General features: G+C 39.7%; 1 protein-coding gene, 2 long non-coding RNA genes and 1 other non-coding gene across 5 annotated transcripts in view; 2 read left to right on the forward strand and 2 right to left on the reverse strand.

Moving 5' to 3' along the window:
• The window catches only part of LOC145458412 (uncharacterized), a 222,961-nt gene that overhangs the window by 126,298 nt on the left and 79,252 nt on the right, over positions 1-17,411 (reverse strand). The gene's annotated exons all lie outside the window — the stretch shown is intronic.
• The window catches only part of LOC145458973 (uncharacterized), a 57,342-nt gene that overhangs the window by 7,768 nt on the left and 32,163 nt on the right, over positions 1-17,411 (forward strand). Inside the window, exon 2 of the mRNA XM_080337487.1 lies at positions 3,886-4,026. Coding sequence (XP_080193613.1) covers positions 3,886-4,026 — 141 coding nt within the window. The remainder of the gene's footprint in view (positions 1-3,885; positions 4,027-17,411) is intronic.
• Positions 4,033-10,601, forward strand: LOC145458977 (uncharacterized). The gene is made up of 2 exons (XR_013921248.1): positions 4,033-6,099; positions 6,728-10,601. It is a non-coding gene; the product is annotated as an uncharacterized LOC145458977 (long non-coding RNA).
• On the reverse strand, positions 6,882-7,002 carry Trnal-caa (transfer RNA leucine (anticodon CAA)). Its single transcript has 2 exons — positions 6,965-7,002; positions 6,882-6,927 (listed from the first exon to the last, which is right to left on the reverse strand). It is a non-coding gene; the product is annotated as a tRNA-Leu (tRNA).

A 17,411-nucleotide genomic window follows, 5' to 3' on the forward strand; every position in this document is an offset into this window, starting at 1 on the left:
ATTGCCTCAAAGTTCAATGAAATTGAAAAATACCAAATCATCCTTAATATGACGTAAAACTAGCATTAGTTTTTATGGACCCATGTATGGCGCAAATTAGATTAGAATTAGAAGTTCAGCTACACTGTCTTTTTCCTCTTCAAATTAGATAACAATTTGAATTATTACTACACAGTGCTTTCCCAATTAGATTAGAATTAGAACTACTGAATTCGCGAAAACTTGGGACTGAATGTAGTTCAGTTCATATCAGATCAGACTTCATCTTCATCAGGATCGCAAATATCTATGCGGCAACTTTGGCTTGTATCGCACAATACAGTTATGCATCATTTATAGAAAATAAGAAATGATATCGGAATACAAATTGGAGCATAGAAATGTATCACAGATTAGATTATGATGATATCACCGGCATGTTGCTGTAATTAGTCTAAATAGGCAACTAGAATTATATAGTTGTCCAAGTCTGTCCTGACCTCTCCGCCACTGTATGTAGTATTGTGGGATGTAGAATTATTGACCTCTCGCGTGAACAGACTGAGAGGGGCTTATTCAGATTCCCCTGTCTCAAAGTTGTCGAGGCTGAATACAAGCTTATCCCGTTCACAATACAAATCCCGGTTATTCCAGGTATTAAATCAGTATTGGATCGCGTAAATATCAATAGCACGGGATCATATCGATCAAAAATCACATTTCCATTGTCGTCGGCGCACGTTTCGCAAAGTTAGTCGGTCGATGACATATTTTGTGTAACGTTCCCGTGCTATCATGAAAGCTAATATTTGACAGGGTCGCCCGAGCGAGTGACAGTCGGGTCGAGGTTGCGAACAAACGGGTAGCTCGCGTCCTCCGCATGAACAAACTGTAATAATCGTGCAATTACGCGAGGTAGCTTTATTGAGAAGCGCATGATGTCACCGAGTTAATGAGAAGTGAAAAGAATGGATGGTCAGGGAATTTTGAAAACGATGAAATCGCTTTCAGATAGTCTCCATACTAATCGTAGCTGTAAGTTAAACATTATGACTATAATAATATCTAAGGAACATGGGGGCTGAGTCGTAATCAACTGAACTTCTGTATCGTACCTGTTTTTAAGCAGAATGTGCACTGGCGATGAGGTAACGTACTTTTATCGAACTATGAGCTTCAAATGAAAGTTGAAAAAGCTATTCAACGTTTCCAAATTAGATTAGAATTAGAATTATAGCTACACAGTTTCTCGCAAATTAGATTAAAAATATAATTACTTGATGCACAAACGCTTGGATATATCCGAAGTAGAAATAAATACAACAAAAATCAGTCTCATACCAACTCAAATTTCATTCTCATCTGTACATCAAGCCTGGCTCGTTACGCACTATACAGTTCTACTGTATCATTTTCAGGGAAACCAGATATTAGATTATAATTAAAATTAGAGCATTGAAACATTTCACAAATTAGATTATAATTAGATTGCCAGGATTTCGCTCTATATATTGTCTAATCACACAATTAGACTTGTATAGTTGTCCAAGTCTGCTTCAAATGCTGTGGCGGGATGCTGGCGCAATTGTGTCTTGTGATACCTGCTCACGAGGTGAAAGATTTCATTGCTCGCGAAATATACTGTCTAATAAAGAGCGTGATTGGGTATCTGATTTGGTTTTGAGAATTTTGACCGTAGCCAGTTATTATTAATGGACGGAATTATAGATTCCACTCTATCGGCCATGATATCTTCGTATTAGTAGTCATTGATCATGTTCATTTCTTAATTCCTGAAGCCGTATATGCCCTGATGACGACCCGTTTCATTCTACAACACCATGATAAAGTTATAATTGCGAATTGCCCATAAGTAATCTGCGAAGTTGGCTATAAATTAGTCGGCACTCTGTAACTAACTCCTCCGCCCTGCGGGCTATAGGCTGGCTGCAAGTTAATTTATCGCGCTTGACCCTGATTTCGAAATCATAACAATTACGACCTTCATTTCCTTGGGCAAGATAGAAACAGGAGAAGTGTCAATCATGATTTTGTTGACATAGGAGATGAGCGATTGATATTTACGGAATGATTACAGCATTCGGAGTCATTAGGTTTGCTGTTTTATCGCGTGCGCGTGATGCGCCCCGACTGAATTTCTTGTTTCAACAAAATTTCTCGGCAACAATCGCCTTCTTGACGGACTTTGACAATAGTCATCAGCGACGCGTTTAGATTTGGGTGGACGGCTTGTTCTGACAGAGTTAGCACACCTCATTGTACAGTTCAGTTTATTAATTTAATAATTTTATGATTTCAAATCTCGTCAAGATAGCTATGAAATGAACAGAGAGGAAGGAGTCTGAACCAGTTTTTTGGCCTATAACATGCAAATAAGAGACGTGCACAATTGCACAAATTGTACATTTACATGTACCTTGCGTAATGCACACTGAATGAAAAGTCGCAGGAGACAACATAACAAGGACAAGAGATCAAAATGGATTGGACACATATCGAGATGTTGTTTCAATGACCACATTCTTGCCTAGGTCTTTTTGTATCAGGGTTGTCCAAAAGTCGGAAAATTCAGCATTGCATCTGCTCGGCAGTGATGCATCTTGATCAGCGTATCGTGTAAGGAAATAACCCCGTACACAGATCATTGACACCAGACATAAACCTGAACGGGAATTGATTAATAGTTTTTGCCAAGTCAGGAAACCTCTATTTACGAATACATGAGCGCAACCAGTCCTGTCGAAAATATTGACACCGCGATTATAAGACAATCAGTTATCTGTCCTTCAATCTCGAGCGTCTCACGGAATATGCTACCATACAATGCAGACACGAACCTGTAAATGCAAACTCCAGACACGCCTGTCACTGATTGATTCATTTGATCGTCCAAGGGGCGAAACTCCCCAATGTATTGTAATTCGCATTCGATATATATTTGACAGCAACTGCGATCCCACTGGACATAAATTACTTTGAAATATTCATGAGTCGCGCCATGTGTTTTATTTCGGGCGGGCCGTTTGCAATGTCGTGCTATGTGAAATTGACATTCATGGTCTATTGTAGTTTTGTGCTATTGTATGCCGTTTGTTCGTTTATGGACTGATGTGGGAGGCGCCGGAATTAGAAATATCATATTTGTTCGAGGTCAGAATCGTCTATTACTTTGCGTTGATCGGTCGGATTTGATTCACGATTTATGTTCGAATCGGTGTTTGATTTGGTTGAACCGAGACTCGAGTGTAATGCGAGTTGTTCAATCGTATTGAGTTGGTATAAACGTGACTTATGTATACCGTTACTGCCCCCACGCCGATACGGAAAATTGACGTCGCCTAGGGCAGACTTCGACGACTAGAAAATTCATCTTTTCCTAATTAGATTGGAATTATAATTATAGCAACACAAATTTCTCAGTTAGATTAGAATTAGGCAAATTTCTGTACACTGTACAGTGTACTTGTACACCAAGCTAGGCTCGTTTCGCACTATACAGCTCTCCTGTAGCTATTTCGGAAAAACCATCAATTGTATTAGAACTAAAACTACAGCACAAAAACATTTCACAAATTAGATTAGAATTAGATTACTGGCGTTTTGCTCACTAAAATTACCCAGTTGTCCAAGTCTGGGTGAGGGGTGCTGGATACCACAGGTTGTCAGTGACGAAATACTGCTACTTGTACTATTTACTCAGGCCGTTATGATTTCAGAAATCCATTTCACTTCTACTTCATAGTATTCAGTTTCTTAGGCAATACCAGGGCGAGAATTTAGTTACTTACATTGGTTACCGCGCCTAACCTCTACACTACCAGCAGGAATCAAAACTGTCTCTTCGCCACAGTTCATTTCTTTAATTTCTGTTTTCGAATCCCGCAGATTGTATTCGTACTGACACTATTTCCGGACGCGGAGATTTGGATGTACGAGACCGTATCCGGATTAACAAAGAAAAGCTTGAGAAACTCCTAGAAGAAGACCCGCTCGCCCAGGACTTCAAGCGCGCCGAGGAGCAAGAAGGTAAAATGATTTGTGATGCCCACATGCTTACTGGTGCGAGTCCTGCTTTTTTTAGTATGTGGTAAAACATGCGAGGATAGGTCTTGAATTAACTATATTAACTATCGCTTGCATATAAAATAGACATTAAAATTGTAATGAGAGTGGGGCCGAGAACTATTGAGATATAGTGTGTCACTCATTGACTAGTTAATATGTAGTCAACGTATATATATTGCTCATGGCCACTATCACCACGTTTCTGCCGATAGCTATATTTCCCCACTATGCCCTTATTAGGGTTGCCTTTAGAACAAAAGGTTGTTTAAAACACTTTGTTTAAAACATGTTTTAATAAAAAAATGATTATTTTCAAGTTGCAAAATTATGCCAAATTGTGTAACTACTTTCCAAAAAAATCATGTTTTATGAGTCTACAGACAATTACCACGCGATATAGCCGACGTACACGATATGGGATGGTTGCAAACCACAAAATAGTCGGTTCAATAGCTATAGTATACGTAGATATTTCGTCAAAGGAGCTATATTTACCCTATGCCTTCAATTGTCAATGTCAATCCAATTTTTTATTTTCATTTCCTAATTTATTTATTTATATAGTTATTTATTTTGGGGGATTTTCGAACAATGGTGTCGCATTATGCGATGTATGATTCAGTCCGATATGACTTGACAAAACCGATTATCTGATTCGATTCGTAGCCTAATAGAGTATTTGACTTCGAGTCGAATATTTGAGTATCACTCGTTATTATTCCATAACAGTATGGATGGTTTTGAAAGTTTTAGCGACCACTAAGAAATTAATCCCATTTGTACACCACACTAAATATACCATATAATTCGGTATATTTTCCATCACACCTATTTCCCATTCTCTGTTACTAGTTGCTGACGATTACCACTGACGAAATATTCGGGTTTATTTCAATATAAATATTTTTTCTATTGTATGTTGAAGTTCCTTACCTCCAAAAAGTTTTTACATAATCATTTCATGGTTGCGTTCTTAAAATGTTACATACTGATGGTGATCACTGAAAGTGCGTCTAGATTTAACCGTGGGACGAGGGTATTGAACTCAAAATTCTCACTTATCATTTGATGATTTAAGTCTTTCTGGCGATGGCCGTACAATTTCAGTACTCGAAAAAATAGTCTCTCACTGCTCGATTCGAAACAATGCAATTTACATTAGATTCAGATTCGAGTATAGTCGAATCATTGCGCCCAGCCCTACTGATGAGCCCTTGATATTTTTAACTGCCGAAATCGGCTACCCAGTGAGTTTGTTTGCTCCGCACACGCGGGAGTTGCGCTGTTTCAACGTGCGGAGATATCGCGTTGTTTGCGATGTTGATGCATTGTTGGCTTTTCCACCCGTACTTATGTCCCGTTGTACCGCAACGCGGATGGAATTCGCAGAGTAAGGTTTCGTCGACATAATGAGGTTTGTCATATTGCGACGCTGATAAGCAGGGGCGCCCTGTCGCGTGCTGCTGTTGGAATAGGATGAGGTATTCGACTTGAATACATATTGAATCGCGTAGCAGTATACCTTATACCGCACCCATTCGGTTTTACATGCATGTTGGCATGTGCTGTTTGTGAACAGCGTTATTCATTCATCATGCAGTATTTCGGACGATAGGGTATGTTCTGTTGTCAATTTGAATAAATAATTGTAACTTTGTATATTCGCCTTGCGAAGCAGATTTGTATTATTACAAAAAGTTCTGGTTTTCCGAATTAGATTGAATTCTCTACTAGTTGCTGACGATTACCCCTGACGAGTGTCAGCCGAAAATATTCGGGTTCATTTCATTATGAATATACTATTCAATTGTATATTGAAGTTCTGTACCTCAAAGACGCTGTTCGAATTAGATTAGAATAGTATAGTATAGCTGAACATTTTTCCAACCTAGTTTGAATTATTGCATTCGTAAAAACTTGGAATCTTGAATTAAATCCGAATGGGCTACATCAAAAATCAAGTTCATCTCATATCAAATATGAGTTCATTCAGTTAAGCATGATAATGATAATGGCAAATGCATGTACAATAGGGTGGTTCAAAAATAACCTTTTTTCCTGAATCTTGCAGGTTACTTGATTAAATCGTTAGGTTGCCTTAAAAAACGACGCACACCAAATTTGAATTCATTCCAACCAATATTCGCGGATTTCGTAGAGTTTGAAAATTTTGAGTTTGCCTAAAAATGCAAAAAAATTTTTTTTTCAAATTTTCCTTCCAACCTTATGAAATTGTTGCGCTGTCTTCAAAAACGATGGAAAACAAATTTGACTCAATTCCAAGCTGCAGAAGCGGAGTTATTCAAGTTTTTTGATGATAATTCTGAGATGATCCACCAATCAAGGATAATCCCAGAATTATCAAAGAAAAACTGAAATAACTCCACTTCTACGGCTTCGAATTGAGTCAAATTTGTTTTGCATCGTTTTCGAAGACAGCGCAACAATTTCATGGGGTTGGCAGAAAAATTTGAAAATTTTTTTTTTTTTGCATTTTTAGGCAAATTCAAAATTTTCAAACTCTACGAAATCCGCGAATATTGGTTGGAATGAATTCAAATTTGGTGTGCGTCGTTTTTTAAGGCAACCTAACGATTTAATCAAGTAACCTGCAAGATTCAGGAAAAAGGGTTATTTTTGAACCACCCTAATGTACAAGAAGCTTGACTCAATTCACGATAGAATTACGTAATTGTCCAAGTCCGTTGCGAATCTCTACCACAGATCATAAGCAATGCGTATCAAATATTAGAATCGAAGGTTAAAAATTATTATCTAACGGCTAAAACCGGTGGAAGTTGATCTTCGAAAAAATGTGTCAGAAGTGGGATTCGAACCCACGCCTCCATTCGGAGACCAGAATCCTCAAACCCGTTCGCAGCGGGCAAGAGACGCGTCTCTTGAGTCTGGCGACTTAGATCACTCGGCCATCCTGACAGCTGATATCGGACATCCCATTTCTAGATTGATTTCGCAAAATGTAAATACATTTAACTGGGTATGCATGCAAGTCTGTCAGCCGTACAAATATTTTTGTCATGGCGTATGATATCGATGAATGATAGAATATGCTGGTTTCCTAGCGTAAAGCGCGATCGATAGTTCCGTTTCGTCTATAGATCATTGACTGCTCGAACGGTATAGTACAATTACTACAATATGTGTCTGAGGGCTGGACTCGTGAAATAATTAGTTACTATTCTTGCCCCCGATTTGTCTGAAGACGGTAACACTGGAATTCACGACCCTAGTTATCTTATATATGTGTGTATAAGAAGGTTTACATCCTTTGAGAGCGATTGTTGCACGCTGTTTACTCTGCAAGGACAGATCAAAAGTGCACTTGTGAGAAATTTCATTACAAAACGGCTATCGAAATTGTGAAATGGTAATTGTAAAGCGCCCAGGATTACGTTACACGCGTATTTATAGACCTGATATCCTGGGAATGAACGAGAAAATACATGAACTCTCAATTAATTTCCATCCATTGTGCATTCTACTTTCCACTGAGATATCGGATATTGTCTTTTGAAACGACATATTCCACCGTGGCGGTCTCGCACTCGCATAACCGTGGGCGTGCCACTTGAGCGAGTTCTGAAGTTGCGTCAAGTTGAAGAAACTGTCACTAGGCCTATGTTTAAACTGAAGAGTTGATTTCGTATTTTAGAATTCCTGTTCTGGGTTTCAATGGCCTATATACGTCCATGTCTGTATCGAAATTCGAGTCCAGTTTCATTAACTGCAAAAGATATTGATACGCCCGGTTTTTCGTTTGTTTTCATTGTCAACCGGAAGTCTCATCTACTAAAGATCACAATACTCAAACAGCAGACATGAAATCGACTTGTTTTTGGCACGAAATCACCGCTAATAAGCTTCTGTCACCTTAGCTTCAAAATAAACATTTTCTGCGATATCCAAACGACCTCACATTCCACCGCGCGAATGATCAAAACCTTGCAAGCTTCCGGTTCTACTAATTACGTATCGTTGTTTTTACGATTCGAATTATCGGATACCAGCTATCTATCATGGATTATTATCTCATTAGGATACAATAGAAATGTCTGATGCCCTTCAAAACTGGTTTAGTCTACTTAACATCCGTTTAAATAGCGTACGCCAAACTTATTTCGTAGTTCATCATCCATCGCCATAACTTACGAATGATTGATTTATTAGTTCCGTTTAATTCAAGATCGGAATGCTGGTCACGAGATTCGTACCAAGTAGCCACAGTAACACCATTTAACATCATCATGTGTCAGTGCAAGTCCAGCATTCTTAGTAGCTGCTTGAAAAGCAGAAATGTGTTAGAAACGTACTGATGTCTGACGCAAAGCTGGCGAAACCGAAAATCGAGTGGTGGCGAGTCTGGTCGCTATCTTGCCAAACTACAACTTGGACCAAGCGCGTAGATCACCACGATAACCTATCGGCCCTGTGTTGCTTAGAACTCACCGTCGGAAACGTTGTTCAAATCGAATGACGATAATGCGGTAAATACGAAACCGTAGCATGGCAGGTGAACCGCGTAATTTACTGGTCCAATAAGAACTATATTATATATATAATTCCGAGTTTGTGGCGCGTATAAATTCTTCATATTCTGCTAAAGCAGTTGTTCTTTACCGGGATTCACAGGAGCCCCAAGGGTTCGATGAGCCAGCTCAGGGACTCGATGAAGGTCAAGAAACATACCCGACTCATACAGTATACGTCACAATGATCTTTTAACGCTGTTGTTGATGTCCAGTTCACATTGTGCGCCGGTATTCTATAGTAGTCTATTAGATGAGTATTTTGGTAGATCTTTGTTTTTGTGAGTAGGCGAAAATTTAGGGTTCTCCGAAGGCTTGCTGACTAGCGCAAGGGTTCGCCAGATTAGTAAAGGTTGAGCAAGTGCGACATTGCCTACCCAAACCCATCGAGTTGAATATTGTTAATAATTAGTTTTGAATACCCGATGTTAATTTGGACATTTTGGCGTTTCCGTCCTTGTGAAAGGAGCGTGTATTTTAACATTTTATTCCGATTCACGTAACAGTTTTATCGTTCTGCTAAAAATTGTACCGGAAATAGGTCAAAGAACATCACCAATCTTGTATCTTCCCCCATCAAGTCGCAGCGTGATCACTGAGTTTTAATGCGAAACCGCATAGGTCATGTAACAAAACAAAGACAGGCAGACATCTCCGCTACCGGCTTATCTTTCGATATGCCGCGTGACCCCGTTCCAGGTCCCCACCAATCCATAATGCAGCCCCTTTTTCCAATCTTAGATAGATTCGGATTACGATTGTTCTTTTGCGGTTGGGCAGAAATTCGATGCACTTTCGTGCGGGGCGATACGCCAAAGGTATTTGCTGCTGGACTCATCGTTTGAAATGCGCGGATCGCGTGCTTTATCCATGTATGGTTTTTCCTATGTATAACCAAGAGATGTCGAGAGTTGGTTTATGGGGCTAAGCCGAGCAAACCTCTGTATTCGAGTTTATTGATGTATTTGGCCTTTACCCAAAGTTTTTCTCGGCTAGTCTGCGTTACGCTATTTTATTTGAAAGTCGATTTCTCACCAACTTCCCTGCCATTCTCTATTAGCTGTGTTCGGGTTTAGTCGCCGCGGTAAATTCTAGTGTCCGATTGGATTAATTTGAGCAAAATGCCGGTATTCTAATTCTAATCTAATTTGTGAAATGAGTCCGTGCATTATCTGTAATTGTCATCTAATTTCTCATTATACTGAAAATGCTACAGTGTGAAACGAGCTCAGCTTGGTCTGCCATTCTCATGCTCACGAGAATAACCTCTGAATTGGCATGAACTTGTCTTGATTTTTGTTGTATATCTTTTTAATCCGAAACTGCATTCAATTTTCATGTATTTTTGAGAAATCGGTAGTTCCAATTCTAATCTATTGTGGAAAGTATTGTGTAGCTATGATTCTAATTCTAATCCAATTTTAAGAAGCGGAAAATTTTATGTCCAATCTACTATCATACATTCGTTCGCGAAGGCCCCGCTATCTCGTGTGATCCATCCGTTATGTAAAGATGCAGTCTGTGTAACATGACTCCAAATATCAATCGCATCGGAGGCAAGCCCTGATCGATCGATCGGGGGATTAGGCTCAAGATCGGATAACATTTTTGAAGATTAGGGTTTCGCAAATCGGCGCATTCACATCAGTCAGTATATCAGCCGTCTCTCCGCGCAGGCTTATTCCGGATTTTAGGGGCGGGTATCGCCAAAGGGATTAATGAACTTTTGTAGGTCAGGTAGAATCTGCGATCGCGCGAGACCGCTAATGGCTCAAACACGCAACTGTGAAGATTATACGTTGCCGGTTTGCGGATTATTGTAGCTTATGTGGCTCCTATAGCCTAGAGATGGTTGACCTCGATATTCGTGTCTCGGGTGGGCTATTATTCATATTTATTCACACTCAGAGTGTCGCGTAGGCCGTATGAGACAAGAAAATGGTATACAGAGATACTGAAATAGGATTCACAAGTTAATATTCAATGATAGCCGGATAACTCTATCTGGATTCTGAAATACCGGTCGCATAGTCGGTACTTTGCTATAACTATGAAGTTAACCACAAAATCAATCAGGCCAGTGGTTCCAGGGACCCGTAAAACTTGTTGGCGGGTTGTTTTGACCGCTCCAAACACTAAATTTGGGAAGCTGATGATCAATTTCGCCCAGCACTCGCCGCCCCCTAATTATCAGTTGGAGTACAATTATTACAGTTCGTATCGTGAGTCGTGACATAAATTAAAGATAGAGCAGACAAGGCAATGCAATTTTATAGTTTTTGTCCCAATAATATCCTTTCATTGACACCTTAAAACTAGACACCCACCCAAATCATCCTAGTTGATCAAGTGATAACTATTAAATTTTATCATCGATGTTATTAGAAATCCGGATTCTCTTTTTCACCCTAATTTGTCACAAAATATATGCATTTAACCAGACCGATGATGCGTGCGCGTTTCATGAAATGAGAATTTCCGACTGTTTCTGTTGTTCAATATACGATTGTTTTTGTCATTTCAAGCGTGTCAAGAAATGTGTGTGGTTAAACTTTCACTCGTCGGGGTGCGCAAACGTTACCACAATAGTTTTGACCTGTGCCAACAACGACAGCGGATTAGTCACGGCGGTATAATAATCCTGGAAAGCCGCCAAACTAGTGATGCATTGCAATGAAGCAATGTGCTGCCATATGCAATGCACGCTTCTTAAGCATATATCAATCTAATAAATAAAGTAATCGGTTAGTGGTGCAATTCGAAAGCTCATGGTTCAGATTTCAGCTGCGTTTAGTTCTAGTAGCACTCATTATGACGTCATATCACTATTAATGACGCGGGAAGTTAAAATATGTACCTTTGATGTGACCACAAAGAAAGCAATCCCAGTAATACGTCACATCGAAGATAATTTGGTATTTTTTCGATCATACCTATTTCATTGGCATTCGTGAGAATGCTGTGGGCTACCACAGTGGAAAATAATATCGAGACTATAATTCTCGCGCGATTTAGCCTCGATTATCTGTGTCACTGTTATTAACAGAATGAGTGGCATTGTCGCATTTACCGTGACAGACTAATTGTGTCGTAGCGTAGTGATACGTTGCGCAAAACAAATTAGCCCTTTCTGTTGCGTACAGATAACTTCAGTTTTTTTAATATCCTTATGAAGTGGATATTTCCCGTGATCGATGAATCGAAACGTATCCTGGTTCAAATACACACGTCCACACTCTACAGTTGTGTTTTGAATAGATACACTGTCCCCATCAGATCCTCCGCGGATAATTCTGAAGTCGCAGCCTTTGTAAGCGATAGAGCACGCGAAATTATTTGCGCAGCTTGTCGGTGCGAGCCTGGAAATCGAATCTTTTCACCCGGCGAGAATGTTAACTTGTTGAGGAAGGCTCTGAGGCACGGAACGATATTCAATTTGGCGTGTTTTCTGCTAGTTAATTGATCCGGGCCGTTTGTCAACAGCCTTCACGTTGGTCCCGCGAGCCACGCGACCGTAATAGGCTGTGAGTCAGTTGTGACGGAGATAATTGGAATCGTCTTTTGAAATAGTGCCGGAGCTCCATCAGCAAATGGGGCTTGTTATGTTTTGTGACCCGATTTCGTGACGTCGCGCCGTTCATCTCACTACCTAGAACCGACATTGCTGAAGAGAAGATGTTATCGCCCATAAAAGCAAGGCTTGCGTACACGCGTCGGACTAGAAAATGTCCAGCTTTTCCGAACTAGATTAGAATTAGCATGAAAGCTAGAAGTTTTTTCCAAATCAGACTAGAATTAAAATTACTCAATTTGCAAAACCTTGGAAATTGAATTATACTCCGAATTCCAAAGAACTACAACAAAAATCAAATTCAGTTCACATTAAGTTAAGATTTCATACTCAGAAGCATGAGTATGGCAAAGGTCTGTACGCGAAGCTGGCTCGTTTCGGACTAAACAGTTCTCCAGAACCATTTTCAGAAAAACCAGAAACCAGATTGGAATTCAATTTACATTTATCGTACATATACAATGTTCTTTCCACTTCTCTACTAGTTGCTGACGATTACCCGTGACAAGTGTCAGCCGAAAATATCCGGGTTCATTTCAATATGAATATACTTTTCAATTGTATATTGACGTTTAGCTTTAATTATTGTAAAGAAACGATTACAATTATCTAGTTGTCCAAATCTGGTGCTTGCGACATCGCAAATTGGTTTCCATTTGGTTTTTGCCTTTGGTAACGTACAAGCGTCCTATTTCAACTATTCGACACATTCTCCTATTCCGCATCTGTTTTTTATCAAACTAAGAAGAAACCGTAAAATCACATTTAATACGACCACTTTGTCGGCAATTACCAATTGTACTGCACAGCAGGAGTATCTCTTACTGCCTTATATAAAGTCCTTTCACGTATACAATGGAGACAAATTTGTCGGGACGCGATTACGTCATGATCTGATGTTGGTCTTCGTTCGGTCGAAGGTTTTCACGGTAGCTTTAACGGGTTTACATCGTCCACTTGGCGACGGTTGACCGCAAACGGATTGGAGATGTTAATATGGATCAGTGCATATGCAGTAGATGTGTGAGCAGTGAGCACAGGGTGTGATATCGGAAATGGTATCATCGCTGCAGAGTTGGTAGAAAAGTTTCCCTGTTCCAAATTAGATTAGCATTAGGATCATAGCTAAACAGCTTTTACAAATTAGATTAGAATTAGAATTACTCTATTCGCAAAAACGTGGAAATGGAATGAAATTCCGGAGTTCAAAGATATACAAGAAAAATGAAGTTCTGTTCATAGCAAACCAGAGTATATTCGAATAAGCATGAGATTGATAAGTGTCTGTACAGGGTACACCAAGCTTGGCTCGTTTCGTACGATAAAGCTCTGTAGTAGTTTCAGGAAAACCAGAAATTATGTTAGGATTAAAATTAGAGCATCGAAAAATTCCGCAAATTTGATTATAATTAGATCGCAGCCGTCATAGGCCGGCTGTTAGAGCCATTCCTGGGCTGGTTTATTTGTCAGCACAATGACGAAGCGCAAAAATGAAATTTCGGACACACCATAATCGCCCCTGTGACGCAATGCCCCAAACCGGTAACTTCGACGTGAAAATGGAATTTCCTGATGCGCCGGAATTAATAATAAAGCGTAAGTGTTTCCACTCTGTACAAGTCAGTGGGTGCACGATTTCATGATAATAACACTAAAATCTATTTCATAAAGAATAAAATACGGTCATTTATATCCACGGTCGCAGAATTTAGTGCCCTCTTAAGGCATGTATTGAATGGTCCCTGTTGTGTGGCGGTGTTGTGGGTTGTTGTAAAGAGCGATTCCTATAGTAACCGGCTCGTTTGATGTAGCTGTATGGGCTGGTAAGATTACCTGTACCTATACTACTAACATGCGAGTATATGTGAGTCATATTATTCGTTACGGTTGCTCAAGTCTCATAGCACTACAATTTGGGTTAGTCAGTGGCTGAGCTATTGTAGTTTGCTGGGAGATATGATTACGACTTCAGTGCACTTAGTACGTATTGCGTAAGTGCAGCAAGGAAGTACCACTGCAATAATAGTGGATGTCATAGTGACGAAACACTTGTTACAGTTGTTAGTATCGAGTATTCCACGGTTTGGTGGAACCATCAACCATGTACGAATGCATATAACTATTTGGTTATATATGTTTGTCTCTGTCCTCATAAATACTAGTCATACTTGGCCCAGTACAGTTGAGTAATCATGTTTTGATAATTGCCCGATTCGTAACAATAGATTACGGCAGTTGCGAGCATATTATGACAGGTTTCGTTTGAAGGTTTCTGTTTGAATGCATGGCGAATATGTGACTGGGTTTAGATAAGTCAAGAATGTGACCTGCTGGTAAAGATATGCCATCAATTATGATGTCGTCAGTGACAGCGTATGCGGTATGGAGTTGTAGAATCAACTAGCTATAAAGGAGCTGGGTGGTGTATCAAAGTGTGGGTGTCTGTCGCCCGACAAGAAAAATGACGTAGATTAATTCTGCACGCATTGTTTTGTAACAAATACAGACGTTTAGACTGACTTTAAACGATTCAATACAGGCCACCGTAAATCAAGTGTAGATAATAACTCAAAACATTGCCAGATGTGGGATTTTACATGTGTGCGATGCATGTGTAATGGGTATATAAGTCATCTGAATGACTTTTCATCGCACTGTATTCATATTATAAGTTACTTTCAACCAATATAAGATTGTATACCGCCTGTTATATCCGCTTGAAGCAGACAGGCGTGACAACATTAGCTTGGCTTGTAGATAGGTTGATATCTAGCTAAGTATGGACTTAACTTAATTTCTGTTTTATTTCATTCTAATTCAGTAATTGGAATTTAGAAGAAGAAAACTGTGTAGCTGTAATTCTAATTTTAATCTAGCCTGGAAAAGCTGGAAAATTTCAAGTTGTATCGCTGTGAGGTCTATTATCTGTAAGCTTCTGTGTTCATGTGTTGTATCAGGAATACTATTTTGCCATTCAACATGGTAACATTGATTCTGTCTTTCTACGACTCGCGGGTGCGAAATGTTGGTTGGATTGCTGGTTTTACCGATGTATGTAAACATTATTGATTGTTCCTGTACCTTTCTCGCCTGATAATAATTTGTAATACGCAAATTGCCCATTTGTAGTTGCGATATTGCGACGCATAATTTTCTCGATTGATAGAAGGTTATTATTTGCCGACTCTACAGATTGAGCGTAAAGTTTGCAAATAACTCGCACGTCGTGACAATCTCTCGCCCAAGGTGGTTGATAAACGACAACTAGCTCGCGCAAAACACCCAATAATAAGCGGTCATTACACGGTCTCGGTACATTGTCGCGAAATATTGGCGAGATAATTTATGGCGAAAATCACAATGTATTATTTATGCGAAGACGCTACGGGCCGTGAATATTGGATGAGATGAGTCTGTAGATCAGCGGCAAACTTGATGCTTATATGGAAGGCGTCCGCAAAGCACATGACATTCGTTGAGGTAATGCAGGGCTGGACGGAGGCAGGAGCATTATGTCTGTTTACCTACACAGAGAATCTACTTAATGAGGTTCTTGGAGGTACAGAACGTCAATGTACGATTGAATAATATAGTCATTTCGAAATAAACCCGAATTTTCTACGACGCTAGTCAGGAGTAATGGTCAGCAACGAGTCGGAAAGAACATTGTATATCAACAATCGTATCACCAAATATGAGGTCACGAGCAATGGAATTCCTAGTTACTGACGATTACCCCTGGCGAGTGTATTCAATTCTGCTTAAAAATGTTGGGGACACGTCGCCTGTTTATTTCGAACGCCATTTTTTCGAAAACGGGATATCTAAAATAATAAATGCAGGTTTTTACATAGTTTTCTCGCTGGGATCAGCTGATGCGTACTAATGGGATATATACTGGTGGAGTGCTACCCAACTATTTTTAGCAATGGTTCAGTTCTTAAATCTGCTTAGGCCCGTTATAAGTCTCATGAAATAATTCACAGTCATACAAATATAATACGTTATGACTATATACAGAATCCGGTACAACGGTATTAGCAAAAACAATAAGCGAGCTGTATTTATTGTTCCGTTAGTCACGGCTAATGGAAGAATTGGCATTCTGGGCAATTTGGATATGTAAATCATTTAATAGTATATTCAGGGGTAACCGTCAGCAAATAGTAGAGAATCGTTTAAAATCAACGATATTGGATTTGGTTTGTTATGAAAAACTAAGTAAGAACTGAGACAGATGGAAAGGTCCGCATTCAGTCCGCCATTTGAGTAGCCTAGCTGTTTGTAAACATCTCATCAATGAATGAAGACTAGTCAGTAGTCATAGGGCTATCAGAATAAATATTGCGTTGCGTGCCGGATCGCATACCAACAGATGCAGGTGCTTGCCAGCCCCTGTTCTACGATGCATTTATCATACTATCCGACACTGCTATAATAATGTCATGTCACGAAACGGGACCATCCTACCTCCCTCGCCCCTGTAGATACACAGTGGGACTTAATGAATAATTAATGCGCCAAAGCAATCATGGGATTATCTATTTGCTAAACCCTCTCTATGGTGCTTAAAAATGAATAGGAGATTAAGTTATTGACTCCAAGTCCATAGATATATCTGTCGTCCTAATTTGAAGGAGGTGTGTATCTAAAAGGCCACATCTCACCCAAGGCATCACCTTGAATGTAAGCACCACAATCTAAAAGTACGGTCATTCTGTGATAGGTGACCATGACCATCGGTAGCGTATCGTATAGTCACAAGAAGGAATAAGGGGCTAAAGTGACATTATTATGTCGGACTTTAAGGCATTCATTGATTCTCTGATAGACAGAATACGTTATTTGTATAGACATGAGGGCATAACGAAATGATTTCTGTAGAAATGTATTTAGGCTCCGTAATGAATTCTAGATCAGCGTCTTGGGGTGTAAGCTCATCAACTGGCGGGAATAATGATGCAGTCATTGGTGTCGTGCCGCGGCATGTTACAAGGTAATATTTCAAAATAAACACCGCACCACCCCTGTTTATCTTGTAGTAGTAACTCGCTGTGTGTGGCTGTGTAAATACACCGACGTCTGTTAGGGATTTCAGAATCTAATCGAGTAAAGTTATTGTAATCTTGTCACACAACGGTAATCGTAGTCTCTCGTAAGCAACACAATTCACACTAGCGCGGCGATAGCCCGCTGTATATCACATACGGAATGATCTGCTGTACTTT

The sequence above is a fragment of the Botryllus schlosseri genome, chromosome 16, assembly GCF_051294905.1.
Source record: "Botryllus schlosseri isolate E-star chromosome 16, Bs_hap1, whole genome shotgun sequence".
NCBI lineage: Eukaryota > Metazoa > Chordata > Ascidiacea > Stolidobranchia > Styelidae > Botryllus > Botryllus schlosseri.